This window comes from Arachis ipaensis, chromosome B02, assembly GCF_000816755.2.
Source record: "Arachis ipaensis cultivar K30076 chromosome B02, Araip1.1, whole genome shotgun sequence".
NCBI lineage: Eukaryota > Viridiplantae > Streptophyta > Magnoliopsida > Fabales > Fabaceae > Arachis > Arachis ipaensis.
In genome coordinates this window covers 88,590,228-88,610,215 of record NC_029786.2, presented here as the reverse complement: position 1 = coordinate 88,610,215, position 19,988 = coordinate 88,590,228, and the positions used below count along the sequence as shown (strand labels likewise).

Genomic DNA, 19,988 nt, shown 5'->3' with positions numbered 1-19,988 from the left:
AATTGCTTGTATCTTTTCCAAGCTTCATAGAGGGATTCACCTTCTCTTTGTCTGAAGGTTTAAACTTCCACTCTGATTTTGCTCATCTTTTGAGAAGGAAAGAATTTAGCCAGGAAAGCATTAACTAACTTTTCCCAAGAGTCTAAGCTATCTTTTGGTTGAGAATCTAACCATATCTTAGCTCTGTCTCTTACAGCAAAGGAAAAGAGCATAAGTCTATAGACCTTAGGATCCACTCCATTGGTCTTGACAGTGTCACAGATTTGCAAGAATTCCGAGAGGAATTGGTATGGATCTTCCAGTGGAAGTCCATGAAACTTGCAATTCTGTTGCAGAAGAGAGACTAACTGAGACTTAAGCTCAAAGTTGTTAGCTCTAATGGAAGGTTTGGAGATACTTCTTCCATAAAAATCAGAGGTTGGTATGGTGTATTCACCAAGAACCTTTCTTGCATCTCCTCCATTATTAGTATTATCTGTCATGTCTTCAGCTTCTTGTTTGAAATTTTCTGAGAGGTTTCTTCTGGAGTGTTGTGCTTTAACTTGTTGTAACCGCCTCCTTAGAGTCCTCTCAGGTTCAGGGTCAGGATTAAAGGGAGGTTCTTTATCTCTGTTCCTGCTCATAACCAAGAAAAAGAAAACAAGAAAGAAGAAGAATGGGAGCTCTTTGTTCAAGAACAGAGGACTCTCTATGAGATGTGAAAAAGAAAGAAAGAAGAATGAAGATAGAGAAGAGAGAAGAAGAATTTGACAGGTGTTCCGAGGGTTACCTGAAACTGGAGGTCGATCTCGGTCGAGATCTTCTGTACTGGTCGGTGCCGACGTGTCTGGCTGGTGAGTGGCGGCCGGAGCTGTTGTGTCCGACTTGTTGGCTGGCTGCGCTGCTGATCCTTAGTCACCGGAGGGTGGGGGTACCTGCAAGAGACTCCGATGCTTAAGTTAGCATGGGTATTAAACAGGTTTTATGTAGAATCAGAGTATGAGTTATACCTGGGTGCTCCAGTGTATTTATAATAGTGTGGGCTGACCTTTCTGATAAGATAAGTTAGTTATCTTATCTTATCTTATCTTATTTTAGGGTGAAGTCAGCTTATCTTCAAGGGAACTGCCTTTATCTCTATAGGCTTGGAATGCCTTTGGATTTGGGTAGTGTTCCTCTATTTGGGCCCTTGATTGGGCTTTCCTGTCGATTTGGCCGACCTCTTTGAGGAGAGGTCGGGTAGCCTGACCTGAAGAGGTCGGTTACTTCGTCGCCAATCATCCCAGGTCGGATAGCTCAACCTAGGGTATGAACAGTGCCCCTGCTTGATCTCGGTCTTCTTTTTTGAGGTCGAGTCTTTGACTTTGGTCCTTCTCTAGCGAAGCCGAACTCAAGCACTTAGTCGATTCTTTTCTTTGTAGAATTTCGAATGTAGAACGTCTTCCTCTGAAAGCGCGCGCTTTTGTATTAGCGCTTATTTCTTGGGAACGTGTGAGGTTTTAAATACCCTCATTAATTAGCTTTTAATGCTCCATTTCCCTTGGTTTTTATTTTGAATCTTTATACCCAAAAAACGGTTTCTTTTCCCTTGTTACCGTAACTTCCCTTTTCTTTCTCGCTTTCTGTTTTCGCCGGGGGTTTTGTAGTTTTCGCGTTTCTCCCTGCGACATTGCTTTTGTTCGGGTTTTCTCTTGTGAGTGGGTGATTTGCAGATTTCGTCTTCCATCTTCAATCTTTCTTGAAGCTTGCCGCTTTTTCCAGGTTGGTTCTAGTTTTCTTGCTTCTTTCGTAGCTTCGTCTTCAGTTTTTGGTAGAGCTTCGATTTTGCATGTTTTGAAAAGTTTGAATCCTTTCGTGGTCTTGTATTTGCTTGTCGCGGTAATGCGTTCTTCCTGACTTTCTGCTATGCATTCTCTTGGCATTTCCGTTGAGGCTGTCTAGGGTTTTTTTGTTGCTTCTGGTTGTTTTCTGTTTGACACCGTTTATCTAGAAAATCTGCATCTGTTTCTTGCTTTATTTGAAGGTTACTTTGCCTGATTCTGAGAAAGTTCGCATCTTTGATAGTTTCTTCTTGGCGCACTTGATTTTTAGGAATGCTTTTGATGGTAGACTGTGATGACTTTTTCTTTTTCTTGTTTTGAGAAATGCTTGGGTGGGAGCTGTAGATTTTCCTGGAAACCTTGCTTTGTTACTGCCTCCAAGGGATGCCCCAGGACTTTGCTTTAAGTCTTGGGGTTTTCCTTTTCTTTTTCTTTACCTGTATCGTATTAATCGAATCGTTTTCTCCCTTGTCCGAGATGTTTTTTGGTAACCCCATCTTCTTTTCTTATTGTAGGGTTAGTTGGCCTCATGTCTTCTCGCAATAACATTATAGAGATGTCTTCCCGAGTTTCTGAGGGGATGTCCGATTGGCTGGACTCCCTTGTCTTGCTGTGTGTTTCTGTTGTGGATGCTGAATTTTGCATAGAGCTGAGGAAGCACCATAAGATTTGTGCTAACAGTTCCTGCGAGGGTGATTATGAGCTTGTTGCTCCTGATTCTGATGAGAGAGTTTGTTTTCCGACTTCTGTCGAGGGGGAGCGTCCATTCTTTTACGCCTATGAATACTTCTTCAGTCAGTTGAACGTTACTTTTCCTTTCACTGCCTTCGAGACCGACTTATTGTGGTCGTGTAATATTGCCCCCTCCCAGCTTCACCCAAATTCCTGGGGTTTTATTAAGATTTTTCAATTACTCTGCCAAGAATTAGGTGTAACACCTTCTCTGACTCTCTTCCTGTACTTGTTTGTATCCGCCAAGCCTGGTGGTTCTTCGAAAAAGAAAGCTTCCTGGGTTTCCTTCAGGTCTGCCCAGGGCCATAAAGTTTTTGCTATGTATGATGAGTCCTTTAAGGACTTCAAGAATTACTTCTTTAAAGTTCGTGCCGTCGAGGGGGCCCGCCCCTTTTTTCTTGATGAAAACGATGAGCCCTTTTTCCCTCTATGGTGGCAGAAAGATGTGAGAGTGTCTCGCTATACTTGGGAGATGCTTGACGATGTTGAACGTGCTTTTGTTGTTGTTCTTGAGGATTTATGGGGGGCACCTCCTCATCTTGATAGAGAGGTCGGGTAGCCTGACCTGAAGAGGTCGGTTACTTCGTCGCCAATCATCCCAGGTCGGATAGCTCAACCTAGGGTATGAACAGTGCCCCTGCTTGAGCTCGGTCTTTTTTGTTGAGGTCGAGTCCTTGACTTCGATCCTTCTCTGGCGAAGCCGAACTCAAGCATTTTGTCGACTCCTTTCTTTGTAGAGCCTTTTTGAATGTGGAACGTTTTCCTTTAAAAGCGCGCGCTTTTATATCGACGCTTTGGAAATGTGCGAGGGTTTAATACCCTCATTAATTGACTTCAAATGCCCCGTTTCCCTTGGTTTTTATTTTGAATCTTGCCATCAGAAACGGTTTCTCTTCTTCGTTCCTCTTCGTAACTTCTCCCTTTACTTTTAGAGTTTCACAGTTTCTTCTTGCGACGCCTGCTCTACTGCCGCTTTCTGTGGAAAAGGAGTGATTCTGGGTTTCTCCTTCCGTCTTCTTCCGGCGAATTTTTTCCGTTCGAGGGGTGGCTCTGTCGCTTTTTGCTCAGCTTTCTTTCGGGGTTTTCTTCTATTTTTCAGGTTTGATTTTTCCTCCTCTGTCATTTTTTATGCGTGAGTTTGATTTTTGCTTGGAGAAAGTTTGAATCTTTCTGCTTTTGCTGCGCCTGATTGTTGCGTGTTCTGGAGTTTCTTCATCTTTTGTATGAATTTTTTCGCCTTTTTCTGTCGCTTGATGCTTTTAGGGTTTTTTGCATATTGTCGCCGTTTCTGCTTGTGCTTCTGATGATGGTTTTTGCTTGGTTCACAAAAAGGTTGTGTCTTTTGACGATTCTCTGTTTGGCATGTTTGGTGTTGTCTAAGCTTTTTGCTGATAGACTACAGAAAGATAGTGGCTTTGATGACTTTTTGTACTTTTTTGTGTTTTGTCTTTCTCCTATGAAAATGCTTGCTGTTTGAAATCTTCTTTTCTTGTTTGGGGGATGCCGAGACGTAAGCTGTAGATCTTTCCTGAAGCCTTGCTTTGTTACTGCCTCCAAAGGATGCCCCAGGACTTTGGTTTGAGTTTTGGGGTTTTCCTTTTCTGTTTGTTCTTCTGTATACTAGTCGAGTTATTTTGCCCCTCGTCCGAGATGTTTTTTTTTTGGTAATCCCATCTTCTTTTCTTATTGTAGGAGTAGTTGGCCTCATGTCTTCTCGCAATAACATTGTAGAGATGTCTTCTAAAGTTCCCGAGGGGATGTCTAATTGGTTGGACTCCCTTGTCTGGATGTGTGTCTCTGTGGTGGATGCTGATTTTTGTGTAGAGCTGAGAAAACGTCATAGGATTTGTGGTAGCGGCGCTCGAGAGAGGGATTATGAGCTTGTAGCGCCCGACTCTGATGAGAGGATTTGTTTTCCTACTTCGATCGAGGGGAAGCGTCCATTTTTCTATGCCTATGAATATTTCTTCAGCCAGTTGGACATTACCTTTCCCTTTACTGCTTTCAAAACCGATTTGTTGTGGTCTTGTAATATTGCCCCATCCCAGCTTCATCCGAATTCCTGGGGTTTTATCAAGATTTTTCAGCTGCTTTGCCGAGAGTTAGGCATAACACCTTCTCAGACTTTTTTTCTCTATCTTTTTGTATCTGCCAAGCCCGGAGGGTCCGCCAAAAAGAAAGCTTCCTGGTTTTCTTTCAGGTCGGCCCAAGGGCATAAAGTTTTTGCCATGTATGATGAATCTTTTAAAGATTTTAAGAATTATTTCTTCCAAGTCTGTGCTGTTGAGGGGGCCCGCCCCTTTTTTATTGATGAAAATGATGAGCCTGCCTTTCCTCTAGAATGGCAAAAGAATGTGAGAGTGTCTCGCTATACCTGGGAGATGCTTGACGAGGTTGAACGAGCTTTTGTAGTTGTTCTTGAAGATTTATGGGGGAAACCACCCCATCTTGACACAAAAAGGTTTTTGAGTGACCCGTCTTTGGTTCGAACTGTTTTAGGTATTGTCCGACTTGTTTACATTCTTGCTTCTTAGCTTTACTTCTTTTTTTGTGATTGTAACCCATTGCTGTGGTTGATTCTGTTTTTTCAGAGATGTCGAAGAACAACTACTCTATGCAGGCCTACAAAAAAGCGAAAAAGGTTGCTGCTGCTCAAAATATCTCGGCCAAGGCGGTGGGAGAGGGATCTTTGCAAGTTCGGGTGAAGCCACCCGTAGCGAGCTCTCCTGGGCCGAGGAAGGTGGTTCCCGCTCCTCGGGTTCGCCTGGCCGAGCCTCCACAGTCTTCCGTTGCTACCTCTGGTGCTCCTCCCAACAAGAAACAAAAAAACAATTGAGCCTTTCAACCTTGATGCCCCTGATTTTGACGCGGTCGAGTTTGTAGATCAGCAGATCGGTCCTTACGGTGTCCTTCCTATGGATGATGTATCACTTCTTCGTCATTTGGACTTTATAACTCGGAGTAGTGTAAAAATGGCACATATGGGAGCTGCCTTGTACCGAACAGCTCAACACCTTCCTCTCCACGCTACCAAAGCCTTCATGGAGGAGGCAAAACAGGAATTCGATCGGATGAAGGGCTTGAAAGAGGAGCTCGAGGTGAAGGTGGCCAAACTGGAGAAGGATCTAGAGAATGAGAAGGCGAGTTCCCTTGCTCTGGCGGCTTCTGTGCGGTTGGCTGAGGACATGGCGTTGAGGCATAAAGACAGCTATGTCACATCTTATCGGGAGGGGATGCGTCTGAAGGAGGAGTTGGAAAACGCCCGAGCTGATTACTCCGAGCTCCAAGGTCATCTTGTCGGCAGCGTGAATGCTGCTTATGAGAACCTAAAGGAGCAGGTTCGAATTCTGGCTCTCGAGGTCGATCTTTCTCTCTTCAGCCTGAACAATGTTGTGAGGGATGGTAAGATTGTCCCTGATGACCAGGATGATGATGATGTTGAACCTCCCCCTGTGTCTTCTGCCAAAGTGTCAACCTTTTCAGTTCCTCCAGTTGTGTCTGATCCGGATTGCCAGATTCTAAACCGGGATGATGGAACCGTTGATGCTGTGCCTATTTAGACTCGCCCTCCTTCACCCCAGACTGATGCCACCGAGAAGGCTCCCGATCTTAACTAATCTTTTTTGGATGTTTGTGTAGATAGCCCGGCTTGTGGGATTTTTAAACTCTTTATTTCTGTAATTTGAATATTTTGCTGACTGTTGATACTCCCTCTGGTTGCTTGTTCAGCAACTTTTGATTTTGAAAAAACAACAAGTAGCTTTCAAGCTTTTGGGCTTGACCTTGAAGCTTGTTATAATATTGTATTTTATATCATATTTGTTTGCGCTTGTCTTAGCACTTTTTGGAAATGTTGGAGCCTTGCTTCTTGGCCTCTTTGGATCGCTTTACACTTGTTGCTTGCGGGTTGACTCAGTCGTGAATGGGCGGGTCCAACTTGTTTCTCGGTTTTCTCGCTTTTGCTTGTATTTCTAGCAATCCATAGCCGATTTCTTTACGTTGGTCCTTGTTTCAGTCGTTTTGGCAGTCCTCTTTCTTGGACCTTTGCTAGGTCTCTTTCAGGGACTACTTTGTAGGAGGTCGACTTCTTTATGTCATCCTTTTTTAAGTTATTTTTGTAATCCTCTTTCTTGGACCTTTGTCAGGTCTCTTTCAGGGATTACTTTTATAACTCGTCAGTTGTAGGAGACCGACTTCTTCATGTCGTCCTCTTCTAAGTTATTTTTGTAATCCTCTTTCTTGGACCTTTGTCAGGTCTCTTTCAGGGATTACTTTTATAACTTGTCTTTGCAGGAGACCGACTTCGTTAGGTCGATCTCTTCTAAGTTATTTTTGTAATCCTCTTTCTTGGACCTTTGTCAGGTCTCTTTCAGGGATTACTTTTATAACTTGTCTTTGTAGGAGACCGACTTCGTTAGGTCGATCTCTTCTAAGTTATTTTTGTAATCCTCTTTCTTGGACCTTTGTCAAGTCTCTTTCAGGGATTACTTTTATAACTTGTCTTTGTAGGAGGCCGACTTCATTAGGTCGATCTCTTCTAAGTTATTTTTGTAATCCTCTTTCTTGGACCTTTGTCAGGTCTCTTTTAGGGATTACTTTTATAACTTGTCTTTGTAGGAGACCGACTACGTTAGGTCGATCTCTTCTAAGTTATAGCAATTTTTCTTTTATAGGGTTGGCCAGACCTCTTTCCAAGGATTTGCTGATAACTTGGGTTGACTTGGTCCGACTTCTCCATGTCGGCCAGTCTTTTAAGTTATTATTTAGCAATCCATAAGACCTCGTCAGATTTTTTTTCGGATCACTTTTGATAACTTCTTGCATTATTCTGTGTTCATCTTTGCCGATTTGTAGAAGGTGGTTTCTGTCTTTGTTTAGTCGACCTTTAGATGAATCGCGTTTTCATCTTTATTGGTCTTCTATCGTGATCGTGCAGTGAATCTGTTTTTCACTTTCTGCCGATCTGTTGCTTTATAATCGGACGATGAATGCTTCAGATTAATGCGTCTTGAAAATTTTGTAGAATATCTAAAATATATTTTATTCAAAAGCAAGTGCAAATATATACATGCAGGAGTTTTTCATCCCTTTAAGTCGGATAATTTCTGGATCTCAACTTGGTGCCTCATTAAAAAACCTTTTTAGGAAAAAGAGTGCATCCTAGATCTTTTACCTTCTCTAGCTATAGTACTTTCTTAGGTTGCAGGCGTGCCATGATCTGGGAAGCTCTCATCCATCGAGTTCGGACAGTCTGTAGTAGCCCTTTCCAAGTACTTCTATGACTCGGTAGGGTCCTTTCCATTTTGCTGCCAGCTTTCCTTCTCCGGGTCGAGTTGTTCCAATGTCATTTCGGATTAGGATGAGATCATTCTCAGTGAAACCTCTTGGCACTACCCTTTGATTATATCTCGAAGCCATTCGTCGCTTTAGCGCTTCTTCCCTGATCCGGGCACTTTCTTGGATTTCCGGAAGTAGGTCGAGCTCTTCTCTTTGAAGTTGAGAATTTGCTTCTTCATTGTAGTGGACTACTCTAGGCGACCCTTCCTCAACCTCTACTGGGATCATTGCCTCCACTCTGTATGCTAGTCGAAATGGTGATTCGTTTGTGGTGGAATGTGGCGTTGTTCGATAGCCCATAGGACTTGTGGAAGTTCTTCGGCCCAAGCTCCCTTTGCCGCTTGCAGTCTCCGTTTCAACCCAGCCAATATGACCTTGTTGGCAGCTTCGGCCTGTCCATTGGCTTGAGGATGTTCGACGGATGTGAACTGGTGTTTTATGTTCAAATCGGCTACTAACTTTCTGAAGCCTGCATCTGTGAATTGGGTGCCATTGTCCGTGGTGATGGAATATGAAACCCCGAACCTTGTGACAATGTTCCTATATAGGAATTTCCAGCTTCTTTGAGCAGTGGCGTTGGCTAGGGGCTCTGCCTCGATCTACTTTGTGAAATAGTCTACCCCTACTATGAGGAATTTGACTTGTCCTGATCCCTGGGGGAAAGGTCCGAGGAGATCAAGTCCCCATTTTGCAAATGGCCAAGGTGAAGTTACGCTGATGAGCTCTTCTGGCGGGGCGATGTGAAAGTTGGCATGTTTCTGGCATGGTGAGCATGTCCTTACATACTCTGTAGCTTTTTTTTGTAGAGTTGGCCAGTAAAATCCTGCCCGGAGTACTTTTTTGGTGAGAGCTTGTGCTCCGAGATGATTACCACAAATGCCACTGTGTACTTCCTCTAAAACTTCCCTTGTGTTGGAGATCAGCACACATTTTAATAGTGGTATTGAAATCCCTCTTTTATATAGGGTGTTGTTTATGATAGTGTAGTACTGAACCTCTCATTTTAACCTCTTTGCCTCCTTTTCATCTATGGGGAGTGTTTCTGTTTTGAGGTAATTAATTATGGGAGTCATCCATCCTTGATCCTGGCTTGTTATGGCTAGGACTTTTTCCTCTTCTGACATTGACGGGTTCTGTAGCATTTCCTGAATGAGGCTTCTATTGTTGCCCCTTGGTTTGGTGCTCGCTAGTTTTGAGAGTGCGTCAGCTCGGGCATTTTATTCGCGAGGTATGTGACAGATCTTGTATTCCCAGATTTGTCCGAGTTGTTCCTTGGTTTTATCCAAATACTTTTTCATGGTGGGATCTTTGGCTTGGTAACTCCCCGTTATCTGTGAGGTGATTACTTGTGAATCGCTGAAGATGTTGAGTTTTTGAGCTCCAACCTCCTTAGCCAGCTTCAAACCAGCTAATAACGCTTCATATTCCGCCTGGTTGTTTGAGGCCGGGAACCCAAATTTAAAGGAGAGCTCAACTTGTGTTCCTTGGTTGCTTTCTATTATCACACCTGCGCCGGTTCCAGTTTTATTCGAGGAACCGTCCACGTAGAGATTCCATTCTGTGGGGGTTTCCGGGGTATCTGTGAACTCTGCGATAAAGTCGGCTAAGTACTGTGATTTGATGACTGTCCGAGCTTCATATTGGAGGTCGAATTCAGATAACTCGACTGCCCATTGTAAAATTCTGCCTGCTAAATATGTTTTCTGCAATATCCCTTTTATGGGCTGGTCGGTCCGAACCTTAATGGTAAGAGCCTAGAAGTACGGGCGAAGTCTTCGAGATGTCAGTACGAGAGTATAGGAAAACTTTTCTATCTTTTGGTAGTTCAGCTCGGATCCCTGCAGCGCTTTACTAATGAAGTATATAGGTTGTTGCCCCTTGTCATCCTCTCGAACTAGTGCTGAGGCTACTGCCCGGCTTCCGACTGCGAGGTATAATATGAGTGATTCTCCTTCTCGTGGCCGAGATAGGATGGGTGGCCGTCCCAAGAATTCCTTGAAGTCGTGGAAGGCTTGCTCACATTCTGTTGTCCATTCGAACTTCTTTCCCTTCCTTAAAGTAGCATAGAAGGGGAGAGATCTTATCGTTAATCCTGCCAAGAATCTGGATAAGGCTGCCAATCTCCCGTTGAGTTGCTGCACCTCTTTGGGCTCTTCATGTTGAGTATGGCCTGACATTTGTCTGGATTTGCTTCAATTCCTCTTTGTGTGAGCATGAAACCTAAGAATTTGCCCGCTTCTACTGCAAAGGTGCATTTTGCTGGGTTGAGTCGCATGTCATGCTTTCTTATAGTGTCGAACACTTGGGCCAGGTCGAACAATAGTGTTTCTTCGCTTTGTGTCTTTACTAACATGTCGTCCATGTAGACTTCCATGATTTTTCCGACATGTTCTAAAAAGACTTTATTCATTAGCCTTTGATAAGTTGCTCCCGCGTTCTTGAGACCGAACGGCATCACGATGTAGCAGTAATTTGCTTTTGGTGTTAAAAATGAGGTCTTTTCTTGATCTGGTGGATACATGGGGATTTGGTTGTATCCGGAATATGCATCCATAAATGAGAGGTATCTATATCCGGATGAAGCATCTACCAGAGCGTCAATATTTGGGAGTGGGTAAGGGTCTTTTGGGCAGGCTTTGTTGAGATCGGTGTAGTCGGTGCACATTCGCCACTTCCCATTTGATTTTTTCACCAAGACGACGTTAGCTAGCCATAGCGGGTACTTGACTTCTCTTATGAATCCTGCCTCCAGTAGTGCTTGTACCTATTCTTCCACAGCTTGGGATCGCTCTGGCCCAAGCTTTCTTCGTCTCTGCTGTACCGGTCGAGATCCTGGATAAACCGTCAACTTGTGACACATTAGCTTAGGGTTTATACCTGGCATGTCTGCAGCTTTCCATGCGAAGAGATCGATATTATCTCGTAAGAACTGTACTAGTAATTCTTTTGCGTTTCCTTTCAGGATCATGCCAATATTAGTTGTTTTGTCCGAGGTGTCTCCGATCTGAACTTTCTCTACTTCACCCTCGGGCTCTGGGCGGAGTTCCTCTCGTCTCTGAACTCCACCAAGCTCAATTGTATGGAACTCTTCTCCTCTGCCTCTGAGGTTTAGACTTTCGTTATAGCAGCGGCGTGCCATCTTTTGATCTGCTTTTATTGTAGCTATCCCTTTTGTAGTTGGAAATTTCATGCATAAATGTGGAGTTGAGACTATTGCGCCGAGTTGATTTAGTGTTATCCGACCTATTAAGGCATTGTAGGCTGAACTCACGTCGACCACGATGTAGTCTATCTTGAGTGTTCTGGATTGGTTCCCTTTTCCGAAGGTTGTATGTAGTGACACGTATCCTAGTGGTTGTACTGGGGTATCGCCTAGTCCGAACAGGCTGTTCGAGTATGCTCTAAGCTCTTTTTCCTCTAAGCCGAGCTTGTCAAAGGCAGTTTTGAATAAGATGTCAGCGGAGCTTCCTTGGTCTATTAATGTGCGGTGGAGATTGGCATTTGCCAGTATGATGGTGATTACCATGGGATCGTCGTGTCCTGAGATGATACCGGATACGTCTTCTTTGGTGAACATGATTGCAGGAATGTCGAGTGCTTCCTCCTTCCTTTCGACATGATATACTTCTTTGAGGTGTCTTTTGCGGGATGATTTGGAGATTCCACCTCCTGCAAATCCTCCGTGTATCATATAGACATGTCTTTCTGGCGTACAAGGTAATCGCTCAACTCGTCCGACATCTTCATCTCTTCGTCTTTTTCTTTGCTCATCATCTCGGGTGGCCAGATACCGATTTAGTTTTCCTTCTCTCACTAATTTTTCTATGATGTTTTTTAATTCTAAGCATTCGTTGGTGGAATGTCCTCGGACCCGATGATATTCATAGTATTCGTTCCGATTTCCTCCTCCTCTTTTGCCTTTGAGTGGTCGAGCTGGGGGTATCTTTTCTGTGTTACAGACTTCTTTGTAAATATCCACAAGGGACACCCAAAGAGGGGTGTAATTATGATACTTTTTTATTTTTTCGCCCGTTCGATCTTCTTTCTTCTTGGATTCTTTATCTTTATCTCGGTAGGTGAAACCGAATTTCGAGGCTTCTCCAAGTCGGGAATTTTCTTCCATGTTGATGTACTTCTCTGCCCGCTCTTGTACCTCATCCAGGGATGTGGGATATTTCTTTGATATAGATTGGCTGAAAAGTCCCTCTCGTAGGCCGTTGATGAGGCCCATGACGGCAGCCTCTGTTGGCAAGCTTTGTATGTCTAGACATGTTTTGTTGAATCTTTCCATGTAGTTGCGAAGACTTTCCCGATCTCCTTGCTTGATACCTAGTAGGCTGGGGGCGTGCCTAGCCTTGTGTTTTTGGATGGAGAATCTGGCCAGGAACTTTTTGGCCAGGTCATCAAAGTTGTCGAACCATCTAATTACTGTCTTTGTGAGAGTCGTTGGAAAAGCTTTACAACAAACGGCGTCTGAAACGTCGGTGAGGTACATTCTGCTTCTGAAGTTACTGAGGTGATGGTTGGGATCTGTAGTGTCATCATACAAAGTCATATCCGGATGTTTGAAGTCTTTATGGATTTTAGTCTTCATGATTTCCCTAGTGAATGGGTCTTGATCCTTGCGAGAGTTGTCCTCAGGGGTGGTCCGGGTAGCCTTTGCTTTGAGATCGGCTTCAAGTTGTAGGAGTTTATCTTCTAATTCTCGACGTCGCCTTACCTCTCTTTGAAGATCCTTGCCGACTTCTTACTGGTACTGGCTTTCTTTTTCGAGTTGCTTTAGGCGATCTTGAAGTGCTTCTATTACTCCCGGATGTGATGAGTTTTTGTCTCCGTTAGATTCCGGAGTATCCTTTGGTGTAGCATCCGTGTTTTTGTGCGGCGTTCTATCCTCTAGATCTGAGTTGTGGTCGTTATCCTGTTCGTCCGCCATGGTGACGGGATGACTTCCAGGTTCCCCGGCAACGGCGCCAATGTTCCAAGGGTTACCTGAAACTGGAGGTCGATCTCGGTCGAGATCTTCTGTATTGGTTGGTGCCGACGTGTCTGGCTGGTGAGTGGCGGCCGAAGCTGTCGTGTCTGACTTGTTGGCTGGCTGCGCTGCTGATCCTTGGTCACCGGAGGGTGGGGGGTACCTACAAGAGACTCTGATGCTTAAGTTAGCATGGGTATTAAACAGGTTTTATGTAGAATCAGAGTATGAGTTATACATGGGTGCTCCAGTGTATTTATAATAGTGTGGGCTGACCTTTCTGATAAGATAAGTTAGTTATCTTATCTTATCTTATCTTATTTTAGGGTGAAGTCAGCTTATCTTCAAGGGAACTGCCTTTATCTCTATAGGCTTGGATTGCCTTTGGATTTGGGTCGTGTTCCTCTATTTGGGCCCTTTATTGGGCTTTCTTGTCAATTTGGCCGAGCTCTTTGAGAAGAGGTCGGATAGTCTGACCTGAAGAGGTCGATTGCCTTGTCGCTAAACATCTCGGGTCGGACGGTTCGACCTAGGGTATGAACAGGGGGCAACAATAGAAGCTTCATCCAAGAGATGTTGCATAACCCGTCAATCTCGGAAGAAGAAAAAATCCTAACCATAATAGGTCTGGATCAAGGATGGATGACTCCCAAAATTAATTACCTCAAAACAGAAGCACTCCCTACAGATAAGAAAGAAGCAAAGAGGTTAAAATGGGAGGCACAATACTACACCATCATAAATGGTACATTATACAAGAAAGGGATTTCGACGCCACTATTAAAATGCGTACCGACTTCGAATACAAAAGAAGTTTTAGAAGAAGTACACAGTGGCATCTGTGGCAACCACCTCGGAGCATAGGCACTCGTCAAGAAAGTACTACGAGTTGGATTCTATTGGCCGACCTTACAAAAAGAAGCAACAGGATTCGTGAAGACATGTCCACCATGTCAGAAGCATGCCAACTTTTACATCTCCCCGCCAGAGGAGCTCATCAGCGTAACCTCACCCTGGTCATTCGCAAAATGGGGACTCAATCTTCTCGGACCCTTCCCCCAAGAATCAGGACAAGTCAAATTTCTCATAGTGGGGGTAGACTATTTCACAAAATGGATCGAGGCAGAACCCCTAGCTAATGCCACTGCTCAAAGAAGTCGAAAATTCCTATATAGAAACATTGTCACAAGGTTTGGGGTCCCATACTCTATAACCACAGAAAATGGTACTCAATAGAAAATATTTTTATTTTTATTTTTATTTATTAATTAAATTAAAAAATAAAACTAATTAACTAAAAAGATTTAAAAATTAAATAATGAATTTTTGAAAAAGAAGAGAGAGAAAGAGAGAAGATATTTTCGAAAATTAGAAAAGAGAAGAATTAGTTAGGAAGTTTTGAAAAAGAAGAAAGAGAAAACAAGTAACTAATTGAGAAAGATTTGAAATTAAGATAAGATAGAAGATTAGAAAAAATTTGAATTTAAAATTTGAAATTAGAAAAGATAAGATAAGATTTTAAAAAGATATGAAAAAGATTTGATTTTAAAAATTGAAATTGGAAAAGATAAGATAAGAATTTGAAAAAATTTGAAAAATATAAGATTTGAAATTTGATTTTTGAAAAATATTTGATTTTGAAATTTGAAATAAGATAAGATAAGGTTTTTGAATTTTAAAGAAATATAGAAAGATAAGACAGTAATTTGAAAAAAATATGATTTTTTGAAAAGATTTGATTTTGAAAAGATTTGAAATTTGAAATTTAAAACTAAGATAAGATAAGATAATGATTTTGAAATTAAAATTTGAATTTTTTGGTTGATTTTCGAAAATTAATGCAAAGATAAAAAAATATATTTAATTTTTTTATTTTTGAATTTAATGAAGAAAGAGAAAAATAACAAAAAGACACCAAACTTAAATTTTTTAGATCTAAGGACACAAAATTTTGAAAATTGCAAAAAAAAAAAACACAAAGAGACACCAAACTAAAATTTTAAGATCAAAATAAGAAGAAAAACAAGAACACTTTGAAGATCAAGAAGAACACTAAGAACAAAACTCAAAGAATTCAAGGAAAATAAGAACATGCAAATGACACCAAACTTAAAAATTTTGAAAACCAAAGACACCAATTTAAAAAATTTTAAAAGAAAAGACACAAGAAGACACCAAACTTAAAGATTGACACAAGATTCAAACAAAAGACACTATTTTTAAAAATTTTTAGAAAAAGACTAAAAAAATTCAAAAAAGACTCAAACAAATGATTAAGATTAATAAAGAAAAGAAAAGGTTTTTGAATTTTTTTTTATTTTTTGAAAAAGAAGAAGAAAATAAAAGACTCAAACAAAATTAGAAATAATACTTAATCTAAGCAACAAGATAATCCGTTAGTTGTCCAAACTCAAACAATCCCTAGAACGGCGCCAAAAACTTGGTGCGCGGAATTACACTTCGCACAACTGAACCAGCAAGTGCACTGTCGTCCAAGTAATACCTGAGTGAGTCAGGGTCGATCCCACGAGGATTGTGATTTGAAGCAAGCTATGGTTATCTTGTAGATCTTAGTCATGTAGATAGAAAAGTTGTTTGTTTGTTTAAAGCACATAAAAGGAAAAATAAAGAAAACGTTACTCAGTTGATGATGAAAGCAATGATAAGAAAATGGTTAAGGTTTCGGAGATGCTTTGTTCTTCTGGATCAATTCGGTTTTACTATCTACTCCAACTGCGAATAATTTCTTCTATGGTAGGCTGATTGTGATCAACGCCTTTCTTGAGAGGTCGCCAATGCTCCTCCAGATCTGAACACCAGGGTTAGTGCGGATCCATTCTGATTGAGGGTGAACCTCCTGCAGTTTATTCTCCTTAGTGATCCTACTCAAAACGACACAGACAAGGTCGAATCTTCCAGATCAAAGAATGTTGTGCCTTTGGTTCTAGCCTCTACCATAAAGACTCTAATCTCCCTATAACTCGGCTGAACTGGTGTCTCAAAAAGTCCCCAACGAAGTCGTGGATTAGTCGTCTAAGAGATGTATAATCAAGCTAGTGGTTCATCATTATCCGATGAAAGACTCACTCTGAACCCATGTAGAATGAGATAACCTTGTGCCGGTTCAACGCATTCATAATGATGAAGAACGAAGATACATCTTAGAATAGAGAATCAAACAAGAATTGAGATAGAACGGTAGTACTTTATTAATCCATAAAACTCAGCAGAGCTCCTCCCCTCAACCTAGGAGGTTTAGAAACTCATACTGATAGAAAATACAATGTGAACGTGTAAAGTGTCAAAAGGTTGTGTGTCGTCCTCTAAAAGTGTACAAGTTTTCAAATAAATACAAGACTAATGACTAAGGATTACATAAGAAGGGTAAGACAGTCTTTAGTGCGAAAATCCACTTCCGGAACCCACTTGGTGAGTGTTTGGGCTGAGCTTAATTGAGATCCACGTGCTAGGTTCTTGGGTGTTGAACGCCTGCTTGGGGGTCCTTTGTGGGCGTTGGACGCTGGTCTCCTCCTTGTGGGCGTTGGACGCCAGAGTAGGACTGGAGGCTGGCATTTGAACACCAGTTTTGGGCCTTCAATTCTGAAAAAAGTATGGACTATTATATATTGTTGGAAAGCTCTGAATGTTAGATTTTCATAGCCGTTGAGAACGCTTCATTTGGACTTCTATAACTCCAGAAAAACTCTTTTGAATGCAAGGAGGTCGAATCTTGACAGCATCTACAGCACTTTCTCTGTCTCTGAATCAGACTTTTACTCCAACTCCTTAATTTCAGCCAAAAAATACATGAAATTACATAAAAATACACAAACTCAAAGTAGAATCCAAAAATGTGAATTTTGCACTAAAACCTATGAAAACTTAATAAAACTTAAACAAAACATACTAAAAATTATATGAAAATGATGCCAAAAAGCGTATAAAATATCCGCTCATCAGCCTACCATTAGTTGTACAGAGATCCAAGAAAGCCACTTTTGGTGCAGTTATAGACATGGTCTACCAAAGAGCTCAGACATGGAAGAGGCAACTATTATCAGCTGGGGGAAGACATGTCCTAATCAAGGCAGTTGGAGAAGCTATTCCTGTGTACACCCTTTCCTATTTTTGACTACCAGACTCACTCATAGAAGATAGTCACAGGATATTATCACAATTTTGGTGGGATCAGCGTGGTCCAGAGAGAAAAATGGCCTAGATCAGCTGGGACCATATGACGAGACCAAAAAAGCAAGGAGGTTTGGGATTTAAGGATTTAAAGGCTCAGAATATGGCACTGTTAGGCAAACAATTCTGGCGTATTACTACTAATCCTAACTCATTGCTGGCTCGCATACTAAAAGGAAGATACTATAGATATTCAAACACATTACAAGCTGTAAAAGGTTACCAATCGTCCTGGGGATGGAAGAGCTTATTAAAGAGGAGAAAGGTGATGAAAAAAGGTTTGTGTTGGAGCATTGGCTCAGGAGAGAATATTCGCATATGGCACGACCCTTGGCTACCCCCTTATCCCTTTCAATTAAACATTAACAACAGTCCATTCACAGGAATCAATATGCTAAAGGATTTACTTACCGAGAATCGAAGATGGAACCAGGATTTGATCACTGAGTTGTTCCCTTCAGTGGTCAGGAACCGTATTCTCTCGCCCAGCATTAATGTGGATAGCAGAGACAAAATCCAGTGTATCAGGAATAAGCGAAAGCAGTACGATTCAGCATCTGTCTATCTTGTTGCTTACAATTTTTTCCATGACCCAGTGGAGCAAATTCCAGCTGTAATGAGGAACCATGTAACCTGGAAAGCCATTTTGGGGTTAAAAATCCCATCGAAAATACAGGTATTTTTATGGAAAGCTTGCCACAGAAAATTACCTGTGTTGGGACTTATTCACCAGCGATTTCAAACAACTTTTCCACTGTGCTCAAGATGCAGAATGGAGCAGGAATCAATTGTGCACTATTTGCGATATTGTGGTCTAGTAAGGAAAGTTTGGAGCTCTTTTCCTATTGTATCGGTGATTACCCAACAGGATCCTGTCGATTTTGCAACCTGGTGGCTCATGGCGGTGAGATGCAGCCAAGGAAGTGAATGCGCCCTCACACTCTTTGCATGTATATGCTGGTCCGTATAGAAAACTCGAAACCTATAAATCTTTGAAAACAAGAGAACATCAGCGTCAAGCATAATGGAAATGTCCTTTAGATTGCAACGAGAAATTCTTCAGAAAAGATGAAGCGTTAACCTCAAAGAATACTTGTTTCAACTTCACCTTCTCTTTCTTTAAGTTTAATATTTTTGTCTTTTAGTGATGTGTATATCACTATCTGAGCTTCTTTATTTGCCCCTCTTTGGACAATGTGTCTCTTTACATTTTAAAGAAATGCATCAATTCATCTATCTTCGGAAAAAAAAATTTAGTTTTAAAATTGATGAACGTGCGTTATATATATTGACATTTTTGTTCACAGAAAAATGTTTCCAAAACAAAACATTATTGCAAGTATGAGAAAGCAAAAAATGTGAAAGCAAGCAAATAAACAATAGCTATCCCATGGACCAAGCGCTAAATTACAGGATATGACCAGGATCTAAAGCAATTATAGTTCAATAAACACAAGAACAACCTCATTTATATTCCAAATTCACTAATTTCAATCTAAATTTTAAAATGCGTAGTCAAAATAAACTAACGTCACGGTTATGATTAGGGATACCATTAATTAAAATTGACAAAAAATAATAAGAGAAAGAGGGACGAGGACAACCTACCTATAGGAAGGACCAATGACGACAACAACAACGACAGTAACGGCGACAGCAGGGCAAACAACAGCAATTACTCACACGATGCAATGAGTTCCAGTCGTGCCATGCAATCCTTGGAGAATGTTGGTAGTGGCCGGCGCTGGAGAAGGTGACTACTAGAGGTGGTTGGGAGAGGGAGAGGGAGAGAGAGAGGGAGAGAGAGAGAGATTGCAGTTCGAATTTAGGGCACGTTTACCGTTGAATTTATCGATAGTAACGAATTGCGCATGACCAAAATGCGGCGTGTCACTAAAAGAGCTTACTATTAGATTCATCTGCCGGTCAATCTGACGTTAAATGTCGCGCCACTTTTTCGTTGTTTTCCCTCCAATTTGTATCGTCAAATTTATCGTCAAAAAATAAAATCTATCGATAATATTTGGACCTGACGAATTAATTGCCAAATTTGTTGGTAAATTTGTCGGTAACTTACGACACTAAAGCTGACAATATTCAGTGCCTTTCTTGTAGTGTAACCCCATAGTGCATGTGACCGCACTGAGATTTATATAAAAAGTGTTTGGAAGATAATAAAATTTCAGTTCAAAAGTAATCAAAAGTATCTTACACAAATAACTTTTAAAGCTTAACTCATAAAATCACAAACTAAATTAGAAATTTATGCTAGTAAAATTCTTAAAAATTTACTAATTTACTGCTGCGTCTATTTTGTAGCGTTATTGCTCCTTTGGAGGTTAGCACTGAAGGCAGCAAAAACATCTTCTTTAGGAGGCAGAGTTTCTTTGACAACATTAAGGTCAAGAAGTCTTTGGCTCCAATCATAAAGCTTCGGAAAATTCTCAATGGCTACCAATTGAGGCAACCCCACAACTTGATGCAAGATAGGGAACCAAAAAGCCAAGAAGACACCAACAATGTCCACAAACCCAAGTGCATCTCCTCCAAAGAACAACTTGTCTTTGAGTTCATTCTCAAGAGTCTTCAAAATCTCGCTCACTTCTTCAGTGCCCTTCTCACGTTTTTCCTCATCAAAGGTCCACGCGGTTGTCCATATAGTATACATGCACTAATTATGCTCCCACATTAAAATAATTGTTACTAGGTAATTCAGAAAGTAACTAAACAAGTTACTTTACATTTTTTTCTATGCTTAATCCCAGGTTAGATTGATGTGCGTATATATGCAAAAATATTATTTGTATATCAAAATCAGTCATTATATATTTGTGTATAAATATATGTAAAATTTAACTTATTTTTAATGTGTATTTTATATTTCAATATGTATTTTACACTAATAATTAATTTTAGTATATATTTAACATGATTGATATATATGTGTAAAAGTAGATTTT

At 41.2% G+C, this 19,988-nt stretch overlaps 1 protein-coding gene across 1 annotated transcript in view; it reads right to left on the bottom strand.

Annotated features, from left to right (window-relative positions):
- LOC107625636 (probable glutathione S-transferase) overlaps window positions 19,192-19,988 on the bottom strand; it is a 2,068-nt gene continuing 1,271 nt past the window's right edge. The window contains exon 2 of the mRNA XM_016328328.2: window positions 19,192-19,699. Within this exon, the coding sequence (XP_016183814.1) occupies window positions 19,337-19,699 (363 nt within the window). The 3' untranslated portion in view covers window positions 19,192-19,336. The remainder of the gene's footprint in view (window positions 19,700-19,988) is intronic.